The sequence below is a fragment of the Zingiber officinale genome, chromosome 9A, assembly GCF_018446385.1.
Source record: "Zingiber officinale cultivar Zhangliang chromosome 9A, Zo_v1.1, whole genome shotgun sequence".
NCBI lineage: Eukaryota > Viridiplantae > Streptophyta > Magnoliopsida > Zingiberales > Zingiberaceae > Zingiber > Zingiber officinale.
This window is the reverse complement of record NC_056002.1, coordinates 97,476,595-97,502,441: the sequence shown is the minus strand read 5'-3', so window position 1 is coordinate 97,502,441 and position 25,847 is coordinate 97,476,595. Positions and strand designations below refer to the sequence as shown.

Below are 25,847 nucleotides of genomic sequence, written 5' to 3'. Positions count from 1 at the left end.
GATCATGACCATTGTCATGCATACTAACTTTTACCATTGTAAAATATAATTGTTAACTTTTATTCGGTCGAATAATCGGATAATATGAAGATATTTTAAACATTAAATGATACGTCTATTTGGCTTTAATGAGAAACACAAGTCCATAGGAAGATTTTACAAATAACGAAGACCTTTTAATTTTTAGGAGTCTTTACAATTTATTAACTTTATTTGTTGTCCAGTGCTGAACGTATACTTTATTGGGCCATTTTTGGGCCCATCATGTTCATAGACCCAAATCGACAACTTCTATCACTCGTCTTGTCCTGCACGAGTTCTTCCTCGATTCTCGAAAGATCCGTGTGGGTGTTAGGGTTTCGGTAGATCTCGCTCCATTTGCTGTCTCGCCGCTGCTTTCCTCATGGCAGCCGCCGCCGCCGTCCTTCGGGCTCCCTCGTCGAAGACGGAGAGTTACGTGGACACAAAGCGGCGTGACGATGTCCGGCAGGCAAACATCATTGCCGCCTCCGCCGTCGCCGATGCCGTGCGAACTAGCCTTGGGCCCAAGGGAATGGACAAGATGATCTCCTCCGCCAACGGCGAGGTTATCATCACGAACGACGGCGCCACTATTCTTAACAAGATGGAGGTCATCCAGCCCGCCGCCAAGATGCTCGTCGATCTATCCCGTTCGCAGGACGCCGCTGCCGGCGACGGCACGACGACTGTGGTCGTACTGGCAGGATCCCTCCTAAAGCGCTCCCTTTCCCTCCTCTCCGCCGGTGTGCACCCTACCGCGGTCTCCGACGCCCTTCACCGCTTGTCCATCCGCGCCGTAGAAGTCCTACACAGTATGGCCATACCGCTTGATCTCTCCAATCGCGATGCCCTTGTGAAATCCGCCGCTACCTCCCTCAACAGCAAGGTCGTTAGTCAGTATTCCTCCCTTCTGGCCCCCTTGGCGGTTGATGCTGTCCTCTCCGTCGTCGACCCTGCACAACCGGACATTGTCGATCTCCGCGATGTGAAGATAGTGAAGAAACTCGGGGGCACTGTTGATGACACGGAGCTAGTCAAAGGTCTCGTCTTTGATAAGAAGGTCAGCCATTCGGCTGGCGGCCCAACTCGGGTCGAGAATGCTAAGATTGCTGTCGTACAGTTTCAGATTTCTCCACCAAAGACTGACATTGAGCAGAGCATCGTGGTCTCCGACTACACCCAGATGGACCGGATCCTACGTGAAGAACGGAATTATATCCTGGGAATGGTTAAGAAGATCAAAGCAACAGGATGTAATGTGCTTCTTATCCAAAAAAGCATTCTGAGAGATGCTGTGACTGATCTCTCACTGCACTACCTGGCCAAGGCGAAGATTCTGGTGGTAAAGGATGTGGAAAGAGATGAGATTGAATTTATCACAAAAACTTTGAACTGCCTGCCAATTGCTAACATTGAGCACTTCCGAGAAGACAAGCTAGGTTTTGCAAACTGTGTCGAGGAAGTGTCAGTCGGGGATGGAAAAATTGTAAAGATAACAGGAATCAAAGACATGGGAAGGACAACAACTGTGCTTGTTCGAGGATCAAACCAGCTGGTTCTTGATGAGGCAGAACGCAGTCTCCATGATGCCCTTTGTGTTGTCAGGTTAATTCATCCCCATGTCATTATCTCTATACCTCTGTGCAAATAACCTTCCATATTTACCTGCATTTTTTGTGAAAATTTTATTAATAACTGGAGGTTGATTTTTATGGTCAAATTTCTTTCTTCTCCCTTTTTATTGTTTTTGGTTATACATGATTAAAGCATTGTACGGTTGGGTTGGGTAGAAAGAGTCTGAATCTGTATGTTGTGCTGTTAAGAAAATTCTTGAGCTATTACATTAGCCGGATTCATAGATGACTGGGATGCTGAAGGTTTAGTGAATTATTGGGTAGGGAACTAGTTTATCATCACATTTATATTCGGCATGTGTTAATGTTTCTAATAGGCCAAGTAGGAAAAATTTAAAGTTTGAGGATAATATGGGATGTTTAAATTTTAGTTTGTGGATAATAGACTGATAGTTTGATTATAGACATCCGATAAGTTATGTATGTCATTTGGAGTAGGGTAAAAAAATAGGCAACAAAGATTAATGACATTAATCAGTGACAAAAAATTGTGACGCTCTCTCACTAGTGGGATGCAATTAATAAAGGATCCAAGCAGTGATAATAATCTTCAGTTGCATCAATTAATAAAGGATCCAAGCTGATAGTCCATCATATTGCATTTATAGTGAAAGCAAGATGAGAGCATTGTACCAATTTTTACAGAGTTCACATTGACTATTTCCACAAAGTTTATTGTGAAAAAGGACCATGTTAGGCTTGCATATCATCTCTGTTATGTAAACTCTTTGGTTACCCTCTGTATTCATGCCGACTTGACAATAGTAGCTATTGTGTTAGATTCTAGATGATAGATCTTCTTGCTGATGCTATGACATGATAATGTACCATATGCAAATACTTGTCTCCAATACACCATATTGGATGCTTGCACCTGAATCCAAGTAGTATAGGATATCATGGATAAACTTTTTGTTGTTTGAGCATCATTTTTGTTTTTATTTGTTTAAGTTTATGAACCTTAAGATCAGTTAGATCTGTCCTCGAGGGTTGTATTAGTTTACTTGCATCAGGATCTGATCATTTTATATAATTTAGATGTTACTATGCAAAATTCTCATCAAGGCTGTTTTTAAGTTAAGGCAGTAATATACTTGCACACGCTGTTGCTCTTTTGGAATATCTGGATGCTTAAAATCTCAATTGATTTGTGCCATGTTGATTGTCTACACTTGAAAGAGTACTACTTTCCATTGAACTGCGACTTTCCTTGATTCAATAGTGAGATTGCTTTGCAAACACAAAAATTTTATGTCAGCTTGGATCACAGAAGAAATTAGGTTGCTCATAAAAATTGTGATTAGATGATAATAAAGGTATGCCTTTTATCTTGGTAAATTTTGTTGATTTTCATCAAACCCAATGGATGGTTTAAAGGATAGATACTTAAGTTTGTACCGGATTAGTTGCTTTAGCTCACTCTCCTCTGATTTGTAGTGTTGCTCCGATGTGATGGTGTGCTTTAGCTGTTGATCATTTTGCAATTTTTACTTGTATGTATGATAGTAGATTCTTCAAAAATTCAATATCTAGTAATATAATTTGCATTCTCTTACAGATGCTTGGTAAATAAGAAATTTCTGATTGCTGGTGGGGGTGCGCCTGAAATTGAAATGTCCAGGCAGCTTGGAGCCTGGGCAAAAGAGCTCAAAGGTATGGAAAGTTACTGCATAAAGGAGTTCGCAGAAGCGCTCGAGGTCATTCCCTACACATTGGCCGAAAACGCCGGCCTTAACTCGATAGCCATCGTCACGGATCTCAGGAACCGGCATGCCCAGGGCGAGATCAACTCTGGAATCAATGTGAGGAAGGGGCAAATCACAAACATCCTGGAGGAGAATGTCGTGCAGCCGTTATTAGTTAGCACGAGCGCGATTACACTGGCAGCTGAGTGTGTGAGGATGATTTTGAAGATCGACGACGTTGTCATTGTGAGGTAAAACTTAGGGAGGAGCAAAGATGATTTTGTTGTTGGCATTTGGAACTAGTACTAGTCTTCTACATGGTGTTTAAGTTGACTTTTTGATCTTATTTTTGTTTCATTTTATTTTGAGACTCACGGTTATTGTCTCAGCAATTTACTGGTGGCTGTCACTATGAAATTGAAATATTATGTTTTTTTTTCTCGCTCTTTCGTTACTACCTTACTTTCATTAAGTTTCTTGTAATAATGTACGTTTCTCTGCTGAAGCAATTCACTAAATTAGACTAGGGGTGATTCGAGTTCGGAATTCATGTGATATTCTCGATTCTATTCGTTTGGAAATTTAAAATATAAATAGTTTTGATTTGAAATAAAATTTAAATTGATCGAGAATTTAAAATGATTTAAATTTGAATTGGATCAACATTTTTTTCTAACCAGCTCGAAAAACTCCGAACTGGCTCGAACCATGCTATTCTCAACACTAGGTAAGCGAACTTTCTCTTGCCTTTCTAACTTGCCTCGTACAGTACCATGATGGATGAAAATCTAAATGTGAAAAAGAAATAGTGCATGCACAAGCACATGTTCCCTATTGTTGATGGATAGAAGATAAATCTCAGACAATGAAATAGCTTACTGAGCAAGGCAAAACATGAAACATCTTGAAATTCAATACTCTAGAGCCTGAATGCTAATCGGTTTTTAGCAGCCGTGTCCATAATTATTCTGACCCATATGAATTTGTAAAACATGGAAGCAAATGGCAATCTAAGTTCAAATGACATAGCAAGAAACTTTACTTTGGAAACTAAAATTGTGCTCTGAGCATTCTCTTCAGTAGGTGTATCCTTTCTGGAACATCCCCTTCTTGGCCTCCTCGTTCTCCCCATCCGCAGAGTAGCGACCTAGCTGAGCCAGTGAATTTGCCTTTGCGCGAGCCAAGAGCGCCTTCTGTGCAGCTTTGATGTTCTCCGGTTGTCCTTGCCAAGTTTTCAAGACACTGTTCTGAAGAGCGCGAGCGTAAGAGAAGGAGACATGCCATGGGTTGGGGGCTAGGTTCATTGCATTCAAGTTCAAAGTTGCTTCTGCCTCCGATTGACCTCCAGATAGAAACTGAACAAAAAAAGAAAATATATCACGACTAATTCATACTAAAGCGGAGACTGCTAGATGAGTAGATAAAGATGCAATCAAATTTACGCATACCATGATCCCAGGAACTGCAGGGGGCACCCTCCTATTTAGCATTTTCAATGTATATTTTGCGATGGTCTCTGGCGATGCTTTCTCCTTGTGCTCAGCACCAGGGGTGACCATGCTAGGCTTGAGCAAAATGCCCTCAAATACCACATTGTTCTCCGCTAGATAGAAGAAGACTTCAGCCCAAACTTTCTCGGCCACCTCAAGAGTTCTTTCAATCGGATGATCCCCATCAAGGAGGATCTCAGGCTCCACTATCGGGACTAGTCCATTATCCTACAATATGGTAAGAATTGAAGTTTGTAAGAATCCAGTAAACAAATAACTGCCAGAACAATAATATTAAATTCAAATGATAATCAAAATAAGATGTAGATGATGGAATAAAGTGTGTGCACTCTAATCTTGAAAGTTAGGCACATTTGATTGTAGTCAGAAAAACATGATACTTGTATGGAAAGAAAATTTCATGCTTAATTTTATGCATTGGATTCATCCATTCTGAAAATTGTAAGAGTATACGTATCAAGGATCTACAGCAAAGGGTTATCTTTCCTAAACAACTTTTTTTGTTAAATTCAGAATTTCCACATGCTGCCAACTATTATAGATAAGTTGTTTTCACATTTGAAACTGAAATATTTCATGGTTCACGAATAAAAGCAGTGATACTTTAGTTTGGAGATTCTAGTCATGTACACTAGAAAAGGGTATCTGATTTACCTGGGCAATAGCAGCATAACGAGCAAGTCCCCATGCAGCCTCCTTAACAGCCAGAGCTGAAGGGCCCGAAGGAATGCTGACAACTGTCCTCCTGCAGTTTTTACAGTGCATTTAGAAGATACTTACCGACGTAATTGGATAAAGTGCAATATGAAATATGAAACAAATACTAGGAGGATGTAAGAGAACTAAACAAACCATTTGGCAAAACGTGCGCCTTGTTTGTAATATTCAGCACATCTTGAGGCCAATCCATCCAATCCTTGGCACCAAGATTCATTGTTTGATCCAGGTAATGGGACCAAACCCTTGACAATGGAACAAAGAAAAACAAACTTCAACATTTCATATGAGTAAAACAGAAATTGTCATAACTTTGAAGATAATAATTACCTTATCAACCTTAATACCGGGCATGATTTTCTCATGGTGTAAGCAGTCCACGAACTTCTTTCCATCTGTGGTCGATTGGTATAGTGTTTCCTCATAAAGAATAGCCCCAGATATATATGCACCTAGACCCGAGGTGGTCAACAAAAGCTGTCTATAAGCTTGGCGGTTTTGTTCTGTATTCTCCAGACCAATTGAAGCAAGCCTCTTTCCACATGTAGCATTTGATTCATCGACAGCAAGAATTCCATGCCCAGGTGAAGCAATAGATTTCTAGAATAGTAATGAGCAAGCAATTGGCTAAGCAAAGAAAAAAAAGCAGACCAACACTGACAATGTTTACCAAGCAACAAAACAAAATTTATAGAAAAGCAAAAACCAAAAACAGTGTACAAAATCCTGAGACAAATCTGCTTATTTTGTTTCAAAATAAAAGTGATGAATCATTCACCAATATACGTTGTTTGTTAATCATCTTCTCTTTCTTTCTTATAGAGATGAATCTACACCGCTTTGTAATTGATGATACTATCTTTGCGAGCCATACTCTTTTTTGCTACAATAATTAGTACTCATATGGCTATAGATAAGAAAACAAAAGGAATATTGGCAGGATATGTTTTGGAATACTGACAAGAAACTAGAGATCTTAACATGATAAAACAAGATTCCATATACAATTCCAACTTTATACAGGCAATCAAGTTAAAAAGTATCAGACCCAATGTCTGATTACATGTTTGTTGCGAACCACTACCTCAATATATATACTCTACCTAGATGGTTTAGGCATATTCGCTACTGTAGGAGCTTTGAGTTCTCATGTCCAAGTGCAATGCACATTCCATTGAACCCCATCCTTCCTTGCCCTCAAGGGCAAGTAAGTTCCCAAACTATCTCCTTGCCTAGAGGGTAAGTCAAGTGTTTTTAGTTTCTTTAGCCATCATTGATTCATCGTACAAACTAAAAGTCAAAAACCACTGCAACTAGTCACTAGACAATTTTAGCCCACAAGAGTTTAAACTTATTAACGTCTTCAAACGAGAATGGAGTAATTCTATGTGACATTAACCATCATATAAATCAGATGTACATAAATCCTTCCATCACTTGAAATGAAATGTCGGTATATTTGATTAAAAAATAAATAAGCTAACCAACTATTCAGATTTCAGTAAGCAAAACCAAGATCTCCAATTTCTGTCTGTTCGTGATAAGAAACCTCAAACTCCAACCAAAACCCAACTTCATCTTCTTACATATTTTCATCCTGTTGCAGTATTATGGAACAGAGACTTACCTGAGCCTACAGCATATAAAATCTTAAACAAAAACTAGACACAGCACAACAAGATAGCACTAGTTCAATAAATCAAACGGAAACAAAATCCACAATCAGTAAAAAAAAAACTTTTATCTGATAAACCCAAACGGGAGAGAGGTCCAAAGGCCATCATTTGCCTAGTAATATAGGGTTTTGAAACCAGATCATGGCCGGAAGATCATACTACATAAACCAATAACGGATCGGAGACACTAGATCGACTCACAGCGGTCTGGACGAGCTCGTCGGTGTAAGATCCGGCCCTGATCGGGCGCATGGCGACGCGTCGAGGCACCGCCGTCCGGGGCGAGTTCCGCGAGGCGAAAGTCGTCTTTCCGGAGATCCATTGGCTCGACAGTTGCAACGACGCCATCGCTCTCGTCTCTCTTTCCTCTTCTTCTGCTCTTCTTCTTCTTCCGCTTCTTTGCAAGACGCCGGGCGGGCGGGGGTATTAATCAACTCGGTGCCTTGGCATATCCGCCGTCACCTTTGGAGGAGACTCGCTGAATGACGATCGTGCCCTTCCCAGTCAAATGCCAGTTCGCCTCTGGGTTCCCACGGCATTTGTGTGCCTATATTCGTCCTGTAACGAGGGTATATTCGGCAATTCGATGGCATCAATTTAAATGATTAGTGAAATATATATATATATATATATATATATATATATATATATATATATATATATATATATATATATATATATATATATATATATATATATATATATATATATATATATACACTATTAACAAAAATAAAATATTGAACTACTTTCTAATCTAAATATCAAATTCAAGTTAATGCATCGGAGATTTATTTATTCCCCCAAAATTATGAAAAACAGATCATTTAATAAGTTTTCAAATCTAAATATTATTCAATTAGTTGTTTAATTATATTTGATTAGTGATGCTTAGAGTGTTAGGTGCGGAGGTAAGAGGGTTGGTGTGCTGCACTTGCACCAACCCATCTTTGATATATATTCTGTCTGCATCTCGAATCCATTCGAAGAGCCTCAATTATTATTAGCATTTATTTATTTAGTTTTTTTTAAATAACGGTTAAATTAATTAGATTTTATTTTTAGAGTTTAAAAATTAAATTATAGTGTTCAAATTTAAAAAAATAAATAAAAAAATTTAAAATGGGAAAAAAATTAGAGTTTAAAAATTAAATTATAGTGTTCAAATTTAAAAAATTTAAATAAAAAAATTTAAAATGAAAAAAGTTTAGATGTTTATGGGGTATATAGTATTTAGGTTACATAATTTTTTTTTTAACTTTGGATTCAGAATTTAGGATTTGGAATTTAGTATTTAGGGTGCATACTTTTATTTTAAGGTTTAGGATTTAAAATTTTGGGTATAATATTTAGGGTTTAGAATTTAAGAAATTTAGATTTTAAAAAAAAAAATCAAAATAATAATAATAACACTCGAGGCGCCCGAATCAATTCCAGACGCTCGACTCAATTCCAAGTGCGTCGAGCACCTATTGCGCACAGGCGCCGACCAAAGGTCATGCAGGATATTATGACTATATATATGGTTGTGATAGCCTGGACACCCCTTGTGAGCGGCAGGCATGGGTGACCCTCACAGGTTAGGGCGCTCGAATAATTTTCGGACGCCTTAATCAATTTGACCTATGAGGGTCGCCTATGCATGCCGCCCACAGGGGTGTATAGGCTATCATAGCTGTGTGTGTGTATATATATATACAAAAATAATACCCTGCACACTCTTACTTGAGTGATGGTAAACGACATCCAACGTGGATGATCTGATGCGGTCAAAATCAAATTTTTTTAATCTCTCTCTCATCTGCATGCAACTCTCTTCTCTCTCTTGCATGCAAGATGATACTGATTTTACAAATCAACACAAAGGTGGAGCTAGTCTTAACTATTGGTGCAGTTGGCATCAATGGTCAAACTAAAATTTTAATGAATGAAAAATGGATTAAAATTAGATGTATTGTGATCTAACCTTTATACTAAGTATGCACGACTTGACTGGTCTGACAGCAGGCTGAAATCCAGCTAGCTTTGGAGGGCCTAATAGCTAGTGTAGAAGTCCAGATAGGTTAAGGAGTGATTCGATATCTGGCGAAAAGTCTGGCTAGGTCCGCGGGATCTAACAGTTGCCAAATTCTAGTTGGGTCTACGGACCTGACAACTGGCTGGAAGATCTGGTGGACCAAGATAGAGTCAAGCGATTTTGCATGGTAAGTAAAGTAAATCACTAGAGGAGAGTGTTCTAGTGAGGATGAGTTTCAATTAAGAACTTTAGGCGTAGGTCCAATTTAAGTCCATTTTAAAAACCTAAATTGAAACCGTGACTAGATCCTGGTCTCAAAAAGACAAGATCTAATTAATACTGTTGTTTTATAATTGTACAAACTCTGTTTTACATATTAGATATTTTCTTGTTGAACTAATATGTTTTGCAAGAGCAAAAATAACAAGAAAGCTCGGGTGAACAGTGCTCGAAGCGCCTCTTGTTCTGCTGGAGGCGCCTTAGAAGCTTTGGTTGAAGTCCCCGTGCAGAAGGGCATGGAGGTGCCTCCCATGCGGTTGAAGGCTCCCTGAAGCCTAGAGCTGAAGGCGCCTCGGAGAGCCTTAAAGGCACCTTTACTCAGATAAGGCAGAAAGCTTCGTCGACAATAAGAGCTGATTTTTTGGGGATGAAATTTGGAGTTGAAGATGTTGGGATATGCCCGATACGGTGTGTGCTAAAACACGTTTCGTAAACATGCGTAACAGAAAATAAAACAATAATAATTCCTAAATTATTACATCACACACACCACACACATACAAGGATATAACATGCCAAACATGATCGCATAATTAAACTTTTACAGAAAGTAAATTTGCGCTAGGTGTACCTTACGGATGACCTGTAACGAGAAGGACATCAACTGTAGCGATATTGACGAACCTTACCTCTATTCGTATCCACACCGAGCTCTTCAAGATAACTCCTTGAGTAGAAGCCTCTTCTTTGGAAGTTACTAGCCACAAGCGAAGAAGAGCGATCAAAAGGAAAAGGAAGAGAAGCACACAAGGAAGAGAATTCTTCCGTGTGGTGGTCACGACAACAAGGGGAAGGGCTTCCCCTTGTTGGCAGCGGCAAAGAAAGAGGAGAGAGGGAGAGGAGAAGAGAAATTGGGTTAAGATTTCTAAAAGCCTTACAAGCTAATTAATGATCTCATGTAAATAATTTCTCTCAACCATATCAATATATATAATCCTCATTAATGAGTTGGATTATAAAATCCAAATCCAACCCACTATCCCTTAACTAAAATTAGCACATTAACCTCTTGGTTTGGTTCACAACTAAACTAAGTTGGTTCATGACTAATTCATGATTAAACCAAATATGGTTCAACTCTTCCATAAGAGATGTGGCTCATCAGCGCTTCCATTGCGACAAATATTTTCATATTTGTCTTATGTATGATCCAACCAAATATTTATCTCTTAATCTAAAATCCTATTCTTTAACTTATTTTACGTCTTTTAGAGGCTCGTTAGTGCATGTGACCCAATAGATTCCCAGTTTATCTTGACCGTCCATAATTAACTACTTAATTATAGAATGATCATGAGTGACACCTAGTAGTATATCATGATCCCTAATTAATCGAAAAATCATAGTTGATCTTAGAATTAATTTTAAACCTTTCAGCAGCTATAGTGAGTCATGCCTCGTTCCTTTTACTCATCTTATACCCACTTGGTTCAGGACATGGTCTATGTGTCTTGTCCCTACTAGGCTGACTATATCACACCTAGCCCAAGTAATACTTCCTCATTTCGCGGATTCAAATTACTCATACATGTGTACAAGAGTCTTGCACTCTAAACATGTGATACTTTGGCCAAAGACTTTGAGTAATAATCCTAATGAGTGGTCATAGGGTATACGTCTCATCGCAAGGAGTGGTGAATCCTCTGTGGGCTATCCAAATACCTTCGGGCATTTCAACTTATACCTAATCATCTTGGGTCCACACCTCAATGAGATGCTTGCTTAAGATGTCAAAGTATAAGTTTCCATGACTAAGATGACTTGTATACCTCAAGTTGAAGGAAACTTGCACTTGTGCTGCAGTAAGAACTTCACAGACATATCTATATATATGTAGAGAACCATATGAAGTCTTACAGCGAGTTACTCCAATGAACTAGTTACCATAACTAACATTCACGTTTAACTCTTAACATCCCAATGTCTCTAGCCAGTAAAAAAACAACTGCTTGGCCCGAATCAAGGAGTATAACCCGTGCTAGTCTTACAGAATTGATGATGCCCGAATGCATCAATTCAACGACTAAGGAAATTTCAATATATTCATAATTACACATGTAGAGATAATCACTACTTATGATCTAATCACAAATTCTCTCATGCTATGAATTATATTACAGACATTTAGTAAGTGAGTTTAAGACAATCAAACATACAATATGCACTCAAATAGTGAATTTATACTTATCAAATAAATAGAAAAAAATCGTAAGGCGATTACCTTAGGACATCCTTCAAATTCTAACACTGTCACTTAGCTTAAAGCCAATCGCCACAGTGTCCTAAATCATAAGCACAGTCGTGATTCTCAAACTTGCTTTGTGGTAGAGCTTTGTCAAAGGATCTGCTAGATTCCTTTTAGTGAAAATTTTCTTGAGTTGTATTTCTTTCATACTAACGTTCTCCCTGATCAGATGATAAAGGAGAAGCACATGTTTTAATCGCTGATGAGACCTCAATTCCTTTGCTTACGCAATGACTCCAGTGTTGTCGCAGTAAACAGGTAATGCTTCAACAATGGATGGAGCCACTCCAAGTTTAGTAACGAACTTCTTGATCCAAACTACTTCCTTTGTTGCTTTCGAAGCTGCAATGTATTCCACCTCAAAGGTAGAATATGCAACAGTGTCTTCCTTGGAACTTTTCCAACTAACTGCGCCTCCATTTAATATGAATATGAATTCAAACTGGGACTTGGAGTCATCCTTATCCGTCTGGAAACTAGCATTTGTATATCCACGTATGGTTATATCACCATCTCCATAAACTAAGAACATATCCTTAGTTCTTCTTAAGTACTTAAGGATCATCTTGACAACCATCCAATGATCCATTCCTAGATCAGACTGGTATCTGCTCATAACACTCAGAGCATATGATACATCGGGTGTTGTACATAACATAACATACATGATAGATCTTATTGCGGACGCATAAGGTATCTTATCCATGCAAATCCACTCGTCTTCTATGCATGAGCACATATACTTTGAAAGTTGAATTCCATGCCTCATAGGTATGAAATCTTTCTTGGATTCAGACATGATAAATCATTTTAGTACTTTGTCTATATATGTCGACTGTGAAAGACCAAACAACTTTCTCAATCTATCTTTATAGATTTTCATCCCGAGAATATAAGTTGCTTCTCCCATGTCTTTCATGGAGAACGTATTGGACAACCAAACTTTAATTGAATGTATAACTGGCACATCGTTTCCTTAAGCAATATGTCATCAACATATAATATTAGGAATATGATACACTCCCACTAACCTTTTAATACACATAAGGTTCGTTTGGATTTTGTGAGAAATCAAACTGTTTGATCCCCTCATCAAAATGGATATTCCAACTCCTGGATGCTTACTTTAGTCCATAAATGGATCGTTGAAGCTTGCATACTTTATTCTTATTAACAGATGTGAAGCCTTCGAGCTGTGTCATATACACATCCTCGAGCAGATTTCCATCAAGGAATTTTCACATCTATCTTCCATATCTCATGATCATTATTTTCACATCTATCTGCCATATCTCATGATCATGATGAGCTGATATGATCAGGAGTATCAAAATGGATTTAAGAATGGTCACATGTGAGAAAGTTTCGTCATAGTCAATGCCTTGCTTTTGACGATAGCCTTTCGCCACCAACCTTGCCTTATAGGTAATAATATTACCATCCATGTTGGTTTTCTTCTTGAAAATCCATTTGCACCCTATAGGTGTAATGCCTTCAGGTGGGTCCACCAAGTTCCAAACTTGATTTTCGTACTTGGAATCCATTTCCAACTTCATGGCTGTAAGTCATTCCTTTTCTGAACTATTCAGAGCCTCTTCATAATCAGTAGGTTTCTCATCTTCAATGAGTAACACATCATTCGATTCTCTTACAAGAGATCCATATCTCTCAGGAATATTGCGTGCCCTACCTGATCTACGAGGAGGTTATGTTATAATCGGTTGTGGTTCTTGAATAGGCATCTCATTAGTGTTTATTAGAGTCCCTTGAATTTCATCAAGTTTAATCATACTCCCACTTGGTTCCTATAAGAGAAATTCTTTCTCTAGGAAGGTAGCATGCCTTGAAACAAACACTTTTTGTTCCAAGGGGTGATATAATTGGTAACCCTTAGTTTCCTTACGGTACCCAATAAATAAACACTTATCAGATTCGGCGTCCAACTTATCTGATATAGTCCTCTTCATATAAGTAGGACACCCCCATATCTTCAAATAAGATATGAGGGGTTTCTTACTAGTCCATACCTTATATGGTGTAGTTGAGATTACCTTCGTCGGGACTCTGTTTAGCAAGTAAATAGCTGTCATGAGTGTATAACCCCAAAAGGTCTTGGGAAGATCTGCACGATCCATCATTGATCTAACAATGTCTAATAAGGTTCGATTACGCCTTTTCGATACACCAATATGTTGTGGCATGTAAGGCAGAGTCCATTGAAATAATATACCATTGTCCCTTAGATAATCTATAAACTCTTGGCTTAAATATTCACCACCTCGATCAGATCAAAATATCTTAATATTTTTACCAAGCTATTTCTCTAATTTACTTCTAAATTCTATAAACTTTTCAAAGGCTTCAGACTTGTATTTCATTAGATACACATATCCATAATGAGAGTGATCATCGATGAAAGTAATGAAGTAGTTATAACCTTCTAATGCATGAGTTATCATTGATCCACATACATCAGTATGTACGAGCCCAAGTAACTCATCAAATCATTCACCTTTTCGCAAAAAAAGATAACTTTGTCATCTTGCCTTTTAAACATGAATTACATATATCAAATGTATCTAATTCACATGATTCGAGAAATACAATCTTTTACAATTTGGACATGTGTTTCTTGCTTATATGTCCAAGGCGACAATGCCACGCGTAAGAGGTTAATTGATTATTTATTCGGGTGCGTTTATTGCTCTTTTTGATATTCAGTACATCATAAGATATATCTAATGTGTAGGTGCCATTGCATAAAGTTTCAGTGCCATAAAGAACGTCATTTAAGGTTATATAACAACAATTGTTACTAAAAGTTAAATGGAAACCTTTTCTATTTAAGCAAGAAATAGAAATAATGTTCTTAATTAATGCTGGAACAAATTAACAATTATTTAGTTCTAAGACAAGTCCACTAGAAGCTTTAACAAGTATGTTCCAATGGCAACTGTAGCAACCTTTACTCTATTCCCAACTCGCAGACTTGTTTCTCCCTTAACGAGTCTTCTGCTATTCCTTAGCCCCTGTATGTTATTACATATATGTGAGCCACACCCAGTATCTAATGTCCAAGTGTCTGAGGAAATATCATGACAATCAATAACAAAAATACCTGAAGAGGATGGGGCACTGGATGCCTTATTCTTCTTCACGGACTCAAGATAGATCTTGTAGTTTCTTCGCAGTGTCCTATCTTGCCACAATGATGGCATGGACCCTTTTGTGTTGGTTCTACTGTCTTGGCCTTTTTACTCTTCCCTTTAGCCTAATGTTTTGGCTTCCTCTTAGAATCTTTCTTGGAGGAGTATACTAACATCATAGTTTTCTGTTCACCCTTAACAGAAGACTCCACAGTCTTGAGCATATTTATCATCTCGGGGATGGTCGATTCTAAATTGTTTATCCGATAGTTCATCACAAATTGTGAATGACTTTTCGATAAATTATGTAGAATTAAGTCAATACTTAACTCATGATCCATCATAAAACTGAGCGATGCTAAACGCTCTATGTAGCTATTTATCTTTAATACGTATTGTACTATAGACGAGCCCTCCTGCATCTTTGAGCAAAAGAGAAGTTTGGAGACCTCAAATCTTTTGGGTCTAGCTTGCTCATCAAATAGCTCACGAAAATGATAGACAATATCATAAGCATCCAAATGCTCATGTTGTTTCTGTAATTCAGGAGTCATAGCAGCTAGCATGATACAACTGTAGGACCGTTAGATTCGATAGAGGGGGGGTGAATATCGATTCGAAAACTTAGAGTATAAACGCAGCGGAAAAGTAAAATAGACACAAATGTTTTTTACTTCGTTCGGAGCCTGTGACGACTCCTACTCGAAGGCCCGTGGTCCTTGACCACTTTCGTTGGGCAATCACTAACAAATCGAAATATGATTACAGAATGAATACAGGAAATGCTAGTGAAAATAAAGCAATACCGACAAGGAAATTAAATAAAAATTGAAGGAGCACTTTGTCGGAGCATTGTTGGCGTCGCACTGAACGTCGAGCAGCAAGACCAGCAGTAGAAGAGTTCTCAGATGAATTATTGATGAAGCTCCTGCCTGGGGCTTCTTTTATATGTTGTTCCGGGCGCTTGGATCCCTTCCGGGCGCCTGGAATGCGACGTAGCTGCACAAACCGTGATGCTCCACGTGGCGACGACTTGGCTGAATATAATTTGCCTTCCGGGCGCCCGGATCCCTTCCGGGCGCCCGGATCCCCTCCGGGCGCCCGGACCACCTTGTTCCAGAAATCTCCTTTTTCCTGCAAAACAAAGTTAGTCCGAGGCAATATATATCCTGCAAAACAGATTATTAGCACATTTATAATAGTATGAATTAGCATAAGTTAGTATGACTTAGATTCCGTCTTTCCGAGACCGGAATCTAGTCACGATCTCGACTTAGACATCCGAAATGGATCTAAGCCGGATCGACGCCTAATGTTCCCTTCCCGGGAACGCGTCCTCGCAGTCACTTCCCTCCAGTGACTTACCTCACTTACCTGCCAGACGTCCGGTCAGCCCTTCGACCAGTCTGGACTTCTTGCCAGCTATCCGGTCAGCCCGTCGACCTAGCTGGACTTCTTGCTAGCTATCCGGTCAGCCCGTCGACCTAGCTAGACTTCTTGCTAGCTATCCGGTCAGCCCGTCGACCTAGCTAGACTTCTCGCCAAGCGTCCGGTCAGCCCGTCGACCCGCTTGGACTTCTCGCCAGCTATCCGGTCAGCCCGTCGACCTAGCTGGACTTATCCTGCACACTCGATCAGAGTGTTAGATAACGACGAACCTAACTTAACCTGATTTGTCATTCATCAAAACCTGAGTTAGACCGTTAGTGCTAACCGCACCAACATCAACTAGCAAGTACAGAATCATCATTATGTTTCTGAAAGGCCAACAGTTGGTCCGCAGTTGCATCGACATCAAGACTGGTGGGAAGAGGCTGATCAAGGACATAAGCTAGCTTCTCAGCTTTGAGAACAATTTTCAAATTTTGAAACCAACCCAAGAAGTTCGACCCAGTTAATTTGTTCAAGTCCAAAATCGAACGCAGATTTACAGAAGTCATAATTAAATGATTAACCCAGAAATACAAAAATGAGAATGTATAAGAGACATGATTTTATTTATGTAAACAATTTACATAAATACTCATGTTGTTTCTGTAATTTAGGAGTCATAGTAGGTAGCATGATGCAACTAGCAAGTACAAAATCATCCTTATATTTCTGAAGGGCCAACAGTTGGTCTGCAGTTGCATCGACATCAAGACTAGTGGGAAGAGGCTGATAAAGAACATAAGCTAGCTTCTCAGCTTTGAGAACAATTCTCAAATTTCGAAACCAGTCCAAGAAGTTTGGCCCAGTCAGTTTGTTCGAGTCCAAAATCAAATGCAGATTAACAAAGGTCATAATTAAATGATTAACCTAGAAATACAAAAATGAGAATGTATAAGAGACATGATTTTATTTATGTAAATAATTTACATAAAAGCCCGCTTATTTATCAAATTCAAATACCCTTATTTTGAATTCGGGAGATGGTAGGTTTTCTCCAAGTGGGTTGATATCCACCATAGATAAGAATAACCTTGACTTTGGCCAATAAGTCATTCTTAGCTATAGCGGTAGATAACATATTTACCGATTGCATATCACTTATATGCAACTATCACATTATGCTAGCAACTAATTGATCTTTGTATAAACATCAGATTGTCAACACATTAACAAGTATACATCAAATGCACCAACTTCACCTCTATCTACATTGATCATGGCTTTGGCACAACAAATCAACGCTTTAAGTTTAAAAACAATCTGTTAATCATGAGATTGCATCTCTATGGTTTGAATATGTTTAATTTCAAGTTGAGCTTTAATTTGGCCAACAACTCAAACAAGAACTTAAACTCTGGTTCTTACCATATTAACGGAAGGTGTAAGTTTTAATATTGAGTAAGAGATTTAGGTCTCATTTACATTATGTAAAATTCTATCTACATGACATTACACGCATGACATAAATGATGACATGACACGTCACACGCATGACATAAATGATGACATGACACATTACACGCATGACATAATATGACACATTATACATATGATAAGATCTAATCACATCACACGCATGACATAATATGACACATCATAAATATGATAAAATCTAATCACATGACATGCATGACAAAATCTAATCATGTCATAATTAATACATCTATATATCATACAATATGTTATGTTCATGGCATAAATTTTCATATGTTATAATTCTATTTTAGAAATAAAAATATGTTAAAAATTTGATTTTAATAAATCAAGATTTATCTAATCAAATTAGGAAACCAATTTCTAAATTTAATTAACATATCTCAATCTTTCTATCAATCAAGAATCTTTTATTATTTTGGAAATAAATATCTAAATTAATTTCCTAACCATTTAGGAAATAAATAATTAATATTTCTTAATTTATTATAGAATAATTCAAATCTGTATTTTTTGTGATTTTTTAAATCTTTCCAAATTTGGTATTTCCTAACAATTTAGGAAACTTTCCAAAAATAGAATATTTTAATAAACCCCAAAATTCCAGAAAATATTAATTCTATAATTTAATTTATAATATCTTAAATCTAGATTTTTTATGATTTTTTTAAATCGGTCTAAATTTGATATTTCCTAACAATTTAAAAAATTTTCTAAAAATAAAATATTTTAATAAATCAGAAAATTTTAGAAAAAAATTAATTTTATAATTTAATTTAGAATATGTCAAATCTGGATTTTTTTTTAAAAAAATTTAGAATCTTTCCATATTTGGTATTACCTAACAAATTAGGAAATTTTCTAAAAATAGAATATTTCTTAAAATTTAAAATTTTTTTAGAAATGATAATTTCTAAATTAACATAATATTTCTAAATTTAATTTTATAAAATTATATCAGAAACATTCAAAAAAATAAAATTTCCTAACAATTTAAGAAACTTCTAAAAATAGAAAATTTTTAATAATTCAAGAAAAATTCCAAAATTAATTACAACACAAATTATGCACCATAAAATAATTTTATGATCATGTCAAAGCACGATCAGGCTCTGATACCATTGTTGGGATATGTCCGATGTGGTGTGTGCTAAAACACGTTTCGTAAACATACGCAGCGGAAAATAAAATAATAATAATTCCTAAATTATTACATCACACACACCACACACACCATGCATACAAGGATACAACATGCCAAACATAATCATATAATTAAATTTTTATGGAAAGTAAATTTATGCTAGGTGTACCTTACGGATGACCTATAACGAGAAGGGCATCAACCGTAGGGACGTTATCGAACCTTGCTTCTATTCGTATACACGCCGAGCTCCTCAAGACAACTCCTTGAGTATAAGTCTCTCCTTCGAAAGTTACTAGCCACAAGAGAAGAAGAGAGATCAAGAGGAAGAGGAAGAGAAGTACACAAGGAAGAGATTTCTTCCTTGTGGTGGTCACGACAACAAAGGGAAGGGTTTCCCCTTGTTGGCGGAGGCAAAGAAAGAGGGGAGAGGGAGAGGAGAAGAGAAATTGGGTTAAGGTTTCTAAAATATTATAAGCCAATTAATGATCTCATGTGTATAATTTCTCTCAACCATATCAATATATATAGCCCTCATTAATAAGTTGGATTAGAAAGTCCAAATCCAACCCATTATCCCTTAACCAAAAATTAGCCCATTAACCCCTTGATTTGGTTCACAATTAAACCAAGTTGGTTCATGACTAACTCATGATTAAACCAAATATGTTCCAACTCTTCCATAAGAGATGTGGCCCATCCGCGCTTTCATTGCGATAAATATTTTCATATTTGTATTATGTATGGTCCAACCAAACATTTATCTCTTGATCTAAGAATCATATTCTTTAACTTGTTTTACGTCTTTTAGAGACTCGTTAGTGTGTGTGACCCAATAGGTTCTCGGTTTATCTTGACCATCCATAATTAACTACTTAATTATAGAACAATCATGAGTGGCACCTAATAGTACATTATAATCCCCAATTAGTTGAAAAATTATAGTTGATCTTAAAATTAATTCTAAACCCTTCAGCAACTATAGTGAGTCGTGACTCATTCCTTTCACTCGTCTTATACCCACTTGGTTCAGGACATGGTTTATGTTGTTGGAGTGTATACTTAAAAGTTTAGCTTTTGTACACATTTATTTTGAAATAAAGAATCACATTGGTCAAATATTTACATTTATTTGTTAAATGTAATTGTTCAATTAATTTATATAGTAGATAACATGGAGTGTGGAGTCACACTTAGAAGATCATGTTGTCGGTTCTCTATAAATTATAAACAGTTGCTCACGACTAAGATGGAAAGGAACAAACCATCAGAATAGATGTAGTGTAATTAAGTATTAGTTTATCTTGACTAATAAATTACACTGATACACTTTAAGTATATTGAGTAGGATCATTTAGGTAAGTTCTTTTTTACTGAATTAGTAAAAGAACTAGACCTTAGTTATTATGGAAGTGTGTGCTCTTAATCCTAATATAATAACAAGCATGTATATTTAATATTTATTTCTTTGACTTATCAAAGGGTGAGGTTTAGCTCAATAAATCAATATGCCCGATAAGTTGGGAAATGATATTACTTATAGTATGTGTTGTTGATTATAGAAGGAATCTGTGTCCTAGTTATCTAGGTTGAGAATGTCCCCAAGAGGAGCTTATAAGGATTGCCATGTTAAACCCTGCAGGTGGACCTAGTCTAACATGACAATAAAGTTGAGTGGTACTACTCTTGGAGCTAGATATTAATTAAATGAGTTGTCAGTAACTCACTTAATTAGTGGACATTCGTAATCTTAAACACAGGGAGACTAACACACTCATGATAAGAAGGAGCCCATAATGTAATTTAGGATTGGTGCGGTAGTGCGGTAATAACTCTCTAGTGGAATGAGTTATTATCAATGAACTTGAGTTGTGTGTTCGGGGTGAGCACGGGATACTCAAGCTCATCGGAAGGCCAAAACCAATTTCTCCTCTAGGTCCCTGTTGTAGCCTCAATAAAGCCTCAAGTCCATCCAAAGAAAAGCCTATCTTGGTGTCCAAGAAGGGGCCGGTTCATTGCTTGGTGACCAAGCAATGACCGGCCACATATTCTCTAGAAGTGGCCGGCCCTTGCCTTGGGCAAGGGGGCTGACCGCAATATTTAAATTAGGAAGGTTGTTTTTGAATTTTTAAATTTCTTCAGATATTTACAATTTGTAAAAAGAGAGATTTTAAAAATTTATAAAATTTTCCTAATTTAAATTAGGCCACAAGGTTTTAAAAGAGTTGTAAAATTTATAAAACTTTCTTTTAAAAAGAAATATTATTAGAGATGTTTTAAATTTTAAAGCTTGGTTTTAAATTTTAAAACTTTCCTTTTAATATTCACATTAGAAAAAAAGAGAGTTTGTAAAATTTTATTAGAAGTTTTCTTCTTTTAAATTTTATAATTTTTTTTTTCTTTCTTTCCCTTTTAATGAGTGGCCGGCCACCTTGCTTGGTGCCCAAGCAAAGGGCCGGTCAAATAATTAAACATTAACAAATAGTTGTTTAATTAATAAATCAATCTAGGATTGATTAATTAAAAGGAAAGAAAAAGAAAAAAATTAAAAGGAAATAGGAATGAGTCTAATTTTTTATAAAACTCTTTCCATAATTTTCCGTTGGGAAACTAATATAAAAAGGGGAGAAGGGGAGACCTTGAAAAATATAACAATTGATATTGTGTTGTTGGAGATCATCAAGTGGCCGCCCCCTCTCCCTCTCTTCCCTTTGCTCTCTTTTGCTCCTTTGTGGTGGGGGTGGCCGAATTCTAGAGAAGGAGGAGAAGCTTTCCGGGTGGTGTTCGTCTTGGAGGATTGTCACCCACACGACGTCTAAGAGGAGGCGAGGGATACGGCAGAAGATCTCGAGGTTTTTAGCATACAAGGAAGAGGTATAACTAGTATTTAATTTCCACATCATACTAGTTAATTTTTCTTTGTATAAATACCAAATATAAGAGGCATTCGATTCTTGTTTTCCGAATTTAATTTCGATGTTGTGTTCTTTTTCTTTTTTTTTTCTTGTGATTTGATTGTTCCTTTTGGTTAACCTAGAGTTATATAAGGAAATTAAATATTAACTTTCCTTAAAAGGCTTTGTCTAGTCGGTGGTGGTTGCTCCTATATCCAAGAAGGCCAAGTGCCTCACCATGCAGTACTGGAAGCCAATTTTGGAAACTAATATTTAATTGAATTTATAACCTAGGTGATTTGGATCAAACGTGTTAAGTTCCGCAGGAGATCCAAATCTAAACCTAAAAGAACATATAAGTTAAACTTGGAATCAAATGTGTTAAATTCCACAGGAGATACAAGTTTAACTTAAAAGAACACATGGTAGCTAGGAAAGGTTCATATCACGTACAAAATTTTTGTACAGTGGAGCCATTGGGTTTTTCGAGTAGCAACCAACAATTGGTATCAGAGCTAGGGTTTTGCCTATGTGTATTTGGTATTAGTTTAATTATGCACATGTCATACATAATTTAGGCAGGTTAATAGTAGGATGTGCTAACTTTGTGGATGCAGGATCCAACTATTATAGCTTATAGTTATTATGTGTGTAATTGGACCCTTGGACATGTCAAGGGCATTTATTATGTGTGAATGATTGTATTATAAAATACAGCAGGAGCTGTATTTAGTTTTATTAGGATTTTAATTTTTGATCTAGATACATGTACATTCCTTTTATGGAATATAGGATCGATGGATGTAAATTTTATTTTATGTTCAATCTAGTTTACATGTACATTCCTTCGAGGAATATAGGATTGAAAAATGTAAAATTCTATTTATGTCGCGGATCGAATCTTGCAAGGCGTGGAACCTTTTGAGGATCAGAGTGGCGCAGCGAAACAAGGAGCAAGATGGATGCGACAACTAGACTCGGTGGCGGTGGCTAAAGATGGCAGCAGCTAGGGATGACGACACACGGATGACAACAATAGATAAAAGCCATAATAGTTGAAAATTAGTTTTTCTATTTATTGCTTTTGTATTGTGCTGTGTGTGAATGTTAGTGTACATGTTTAGTAGGCTAGCATCATCAAAATTCCTCACTTTAAATAACTAAGTGGGAGAGGAATTTATTTTAGTGAATTCCACGGTCTCCATTACTGGTTTGTAAGTGATGCAAACAAACTTGCGCGTTGGCTCTGAGTGCCTTCCTCCATATTGGATGAGTTTGTTTGCGGATCACTAGACCAAACTTCCATTTCGGATGACTATAGGAAATTAATTAAGAGCGTGTGATCTTCCCCATCGGAAGGGGCACAATCTTATTAATGGACTTAGTGTCAAGTAATGGTATACACTTAGGCACGTCTAATAGTATCCTTCCCATCGGAGTCACTGCTATTATTTGTGTGACCGAAGAAAACCAACTATTAATTTTATTTGTCAAAAAGTTAGGTTGACAAGATAATAAAATTAATGGGATATACCCTCCTTTTACAAATGTTGAATTTGTATACGTCCACACTATCGTGGCATACAAAATTCACGGTGTTTTAAGGTGTTGGTTAATTTAAAATAGTATTGTTTGAGGAATCAATATTATTCTAAATTTAGAGTTCTGACCAAAATTTATTTTGTGATTCTTAGGATGACTTTCAACCCACTGACCATTATTCTAAAAGAAAACAGACTTACTGGTCCCAACTATATAGATTGGAAAAGAAACCTGGACATTGTTTTAACTGCTGAGGGCTATAAGTTTGTACTGTTAGAGGAATGCCCAGAAACACCTAGCAATGATTCTACCCCAGAGGAGATTCAGCATCATAGTAAATGGGTAAAAGCTGATGAGATGGCGCGGTGTTACATCTTGGCTTCGATGTCAAATGTATTGCAACATCAACATCAAGACTTACCAACAACCTATGATATAATGAACAATCTCAAGGAACTCTTCGGACATCAGAATCGGGCTGCTAGGCAAGAGGCAATGAGAAAACTGATGACAACCACCATGACTGAGGGGACTCCCATGAGGGATCATATTCTCAAGATGATGGCTTATTTGAACGAAATACAAGTTCTTGGAGGGGAAATTGATGGGGAAACCCAGGTCATATCATCCTCCAAACGCTGCCCAAAAGTTTTGAGCATTTTCGCCTAAACTATTATATGAATAAAAGGATGTATTCATTGGTGGAACTTCTGACAGAACTTCAGGCAGCCGAAGGGTTGTTTCGTCAACATTCTCAAATTCACTATGCTGAAAATGGTTCTACTTCTAAGCCGAAAGGCAAGAAGAATAAGAAACAAAATGGCTCAGCAAAGAAGGTGAATAAACCTCAAGGTGCGAGACAAAAAGTTGGAATAAAGAAGCCGAAGGGCAAGTGCTTTATTTGCAAGCAGACTGGACATTGGAAGGCGGACTGTCCTCGTAGGAAACAGAACAATAAATGTATATCTCATACTCTAGTAGTTGAAACATGTTTAGCGGTGTTATCTACCAGCACCTGGTGTGTAGATACGGGAGCCACTGATCATGTCTGCAATTCTTTGCAGGGGTTCCAGGAAACCCGACGACTATTTGATAAAGAGATAACTGTCTACATGGGCAATGCTACTAAGGTGGCGGCTGTTGCAGTGGAAGACGTCTACTTATAATTTGATATGAATAGGAAATTGGTTTTAAGGAATTGTCTTTATGTACCCAGTTTTAAAAAGAATTTAATTTCAGTTTCTAAACTGTATTTGGATGGATATTCAGTTTCCTTTAGTAACAATGTGGTTATAAAGAGAAATAAAGTGATTATCTATTCTGGTGCATTGGTTGGCAATTTGTATACTTTAAATCCAATTTCTCCCACAAAGCAAAATATGGAAATTAATAACACATCTTCTAACTCTAATAAGAGAAAAGAACCTTCGGAAATGAACCAAACACATCTTTGGCATCTAAGGCTTGGTCATATTAACTTAAGTAGGATTCAAAGGCTTGTTGCCGATGGACTCTTGGGTCCATTAGAGTTGGAAAACTTTCCAATGTGTGAATCCTGCTTGGAAGGTAAGATGACCAAGAGACCTTTTAAGGCCAAGGGGTATAGAGCCAAAGAAGTGTTAGAATTGGTTCATTCTGATTTGTGTGGTCCTATGTCTATCCAGGCTAGAGGTGGCTTTGAATATTTTGTCTCTTTTATAGACGATTATTCAAGATATGGATACATTTACCTAATGCGCCGCAAGTCTGAGTGCTTTGATAAGTTCAAATAGTACAAGGCTGATGTGGAGAAACGTCTAGGTAAAAGTATCAAGACACTACAGTCTGATCGTGGTGGCGAATACCTCTTAGGAGAGTTTAGGAATTACTTATCAGAGGCCAGGATTCAATCCCAATTATCCACACCTGGTACACCCCAACAGAATGGTGTGGCAAAACGAAGGAATAGGACTCTTATGGAGATGGTTAGATCGATGATGAGTTATTCAGAATTACCAAATTCGTTTTGGGGATACGCTCTGGAAACAGCAGCGCACATTCTGAACTTAGTACCTTCTAAATCATTATCTTCTTCTCCCACAGAATTATGGAATGGGCGGAAGCCCAGTCTAAGACATATTCGGATTTGGGGTAGTCCAACACATGTGCTGAAACAAGATGCTGATAAGTTAGAATCTCGTACAGAAGTTCGTATGTTTGTGGGGTATCCCAGAGGAACGAAAGGCGGTTTATTTTATAGTCCTAAAGACCAGAAGGTCATTGTTAGCACCAATGCCCAGTTTTTAGAAGAAGACTATATAATGGATCACAAGCCCAGTAGTAAAATTGTTCTAGAAGAACTTAGAGAGGACACGTCTACTTCAGTACCAACAGTACAAGATGAAGTACCACAAGAGACTGCAACACGTGTCACACATGATACACAACCACAGACAGTGCCTCGTCGTAGTGGGAGGGTTGTAAGGCAACCC

The 25,847-nt window shown here is 37.3% G+C and overlaps 2 protein-coding genes across 2 annotated transcripts; one reads left to right on the top strand and one right to left on the bottom strand.

The window, feature by feature from the left end:
- Positions 1 to 302: 302 nt before the first annotated feature.
- LOC122019917 (T-complex protein 1 subunit delta-like) lies at positions 303 to 3,786 on the top strand. The gene is made up of 2 exons (XM_042577545.1): positions 303 to 1,626; positions 3,214 to 3,786. The coding sequence occupies exons 1-2, from the start codon at positions 404 to 406 to the stop codon at positions 3,593 to 3,595; spliced, it is 1,605 nt and encodes a 534-aa protein (XP_042433479.1). The 5' UTR covers positions 303 to 403; the 3' UTR covers positions 3,596 to 3,786.
- Positions 3,787 to 4,219: 433 nt separating this feature from the next.
- On the bottom strand, positions 4,220 to 7,679 carry LOC122020478 (fructose-bisphosphate aldolase 1, chloroplastic-like). Its single transcript, XM_042578423.1, has 6 exons — positions 7,446 to 7,679; positions 5,899 to 6,168; positions 5,704 to 5,813; positions 5,506 to 5,596; positions 4,789 to 5,058; positions 4,220 to 4,695 (listed from the first exon to the last, which is right to left on the bottom strand). Exons 1-6 carry the CDS (start codon positions 7,590 to 7,592, stop codon positions 4,417 to 4,419), a joined length of 1,167 nt encoding a protein of 388 aa, XP_042434357.1. The 5' UTR covers positions 7,593 to 7,679; the 3' UTR covers positions 4,220 to 4,416.
- Between the last annotated feature and the right edge of the window lie 18,168 nt (positions 7,680 to 25,847).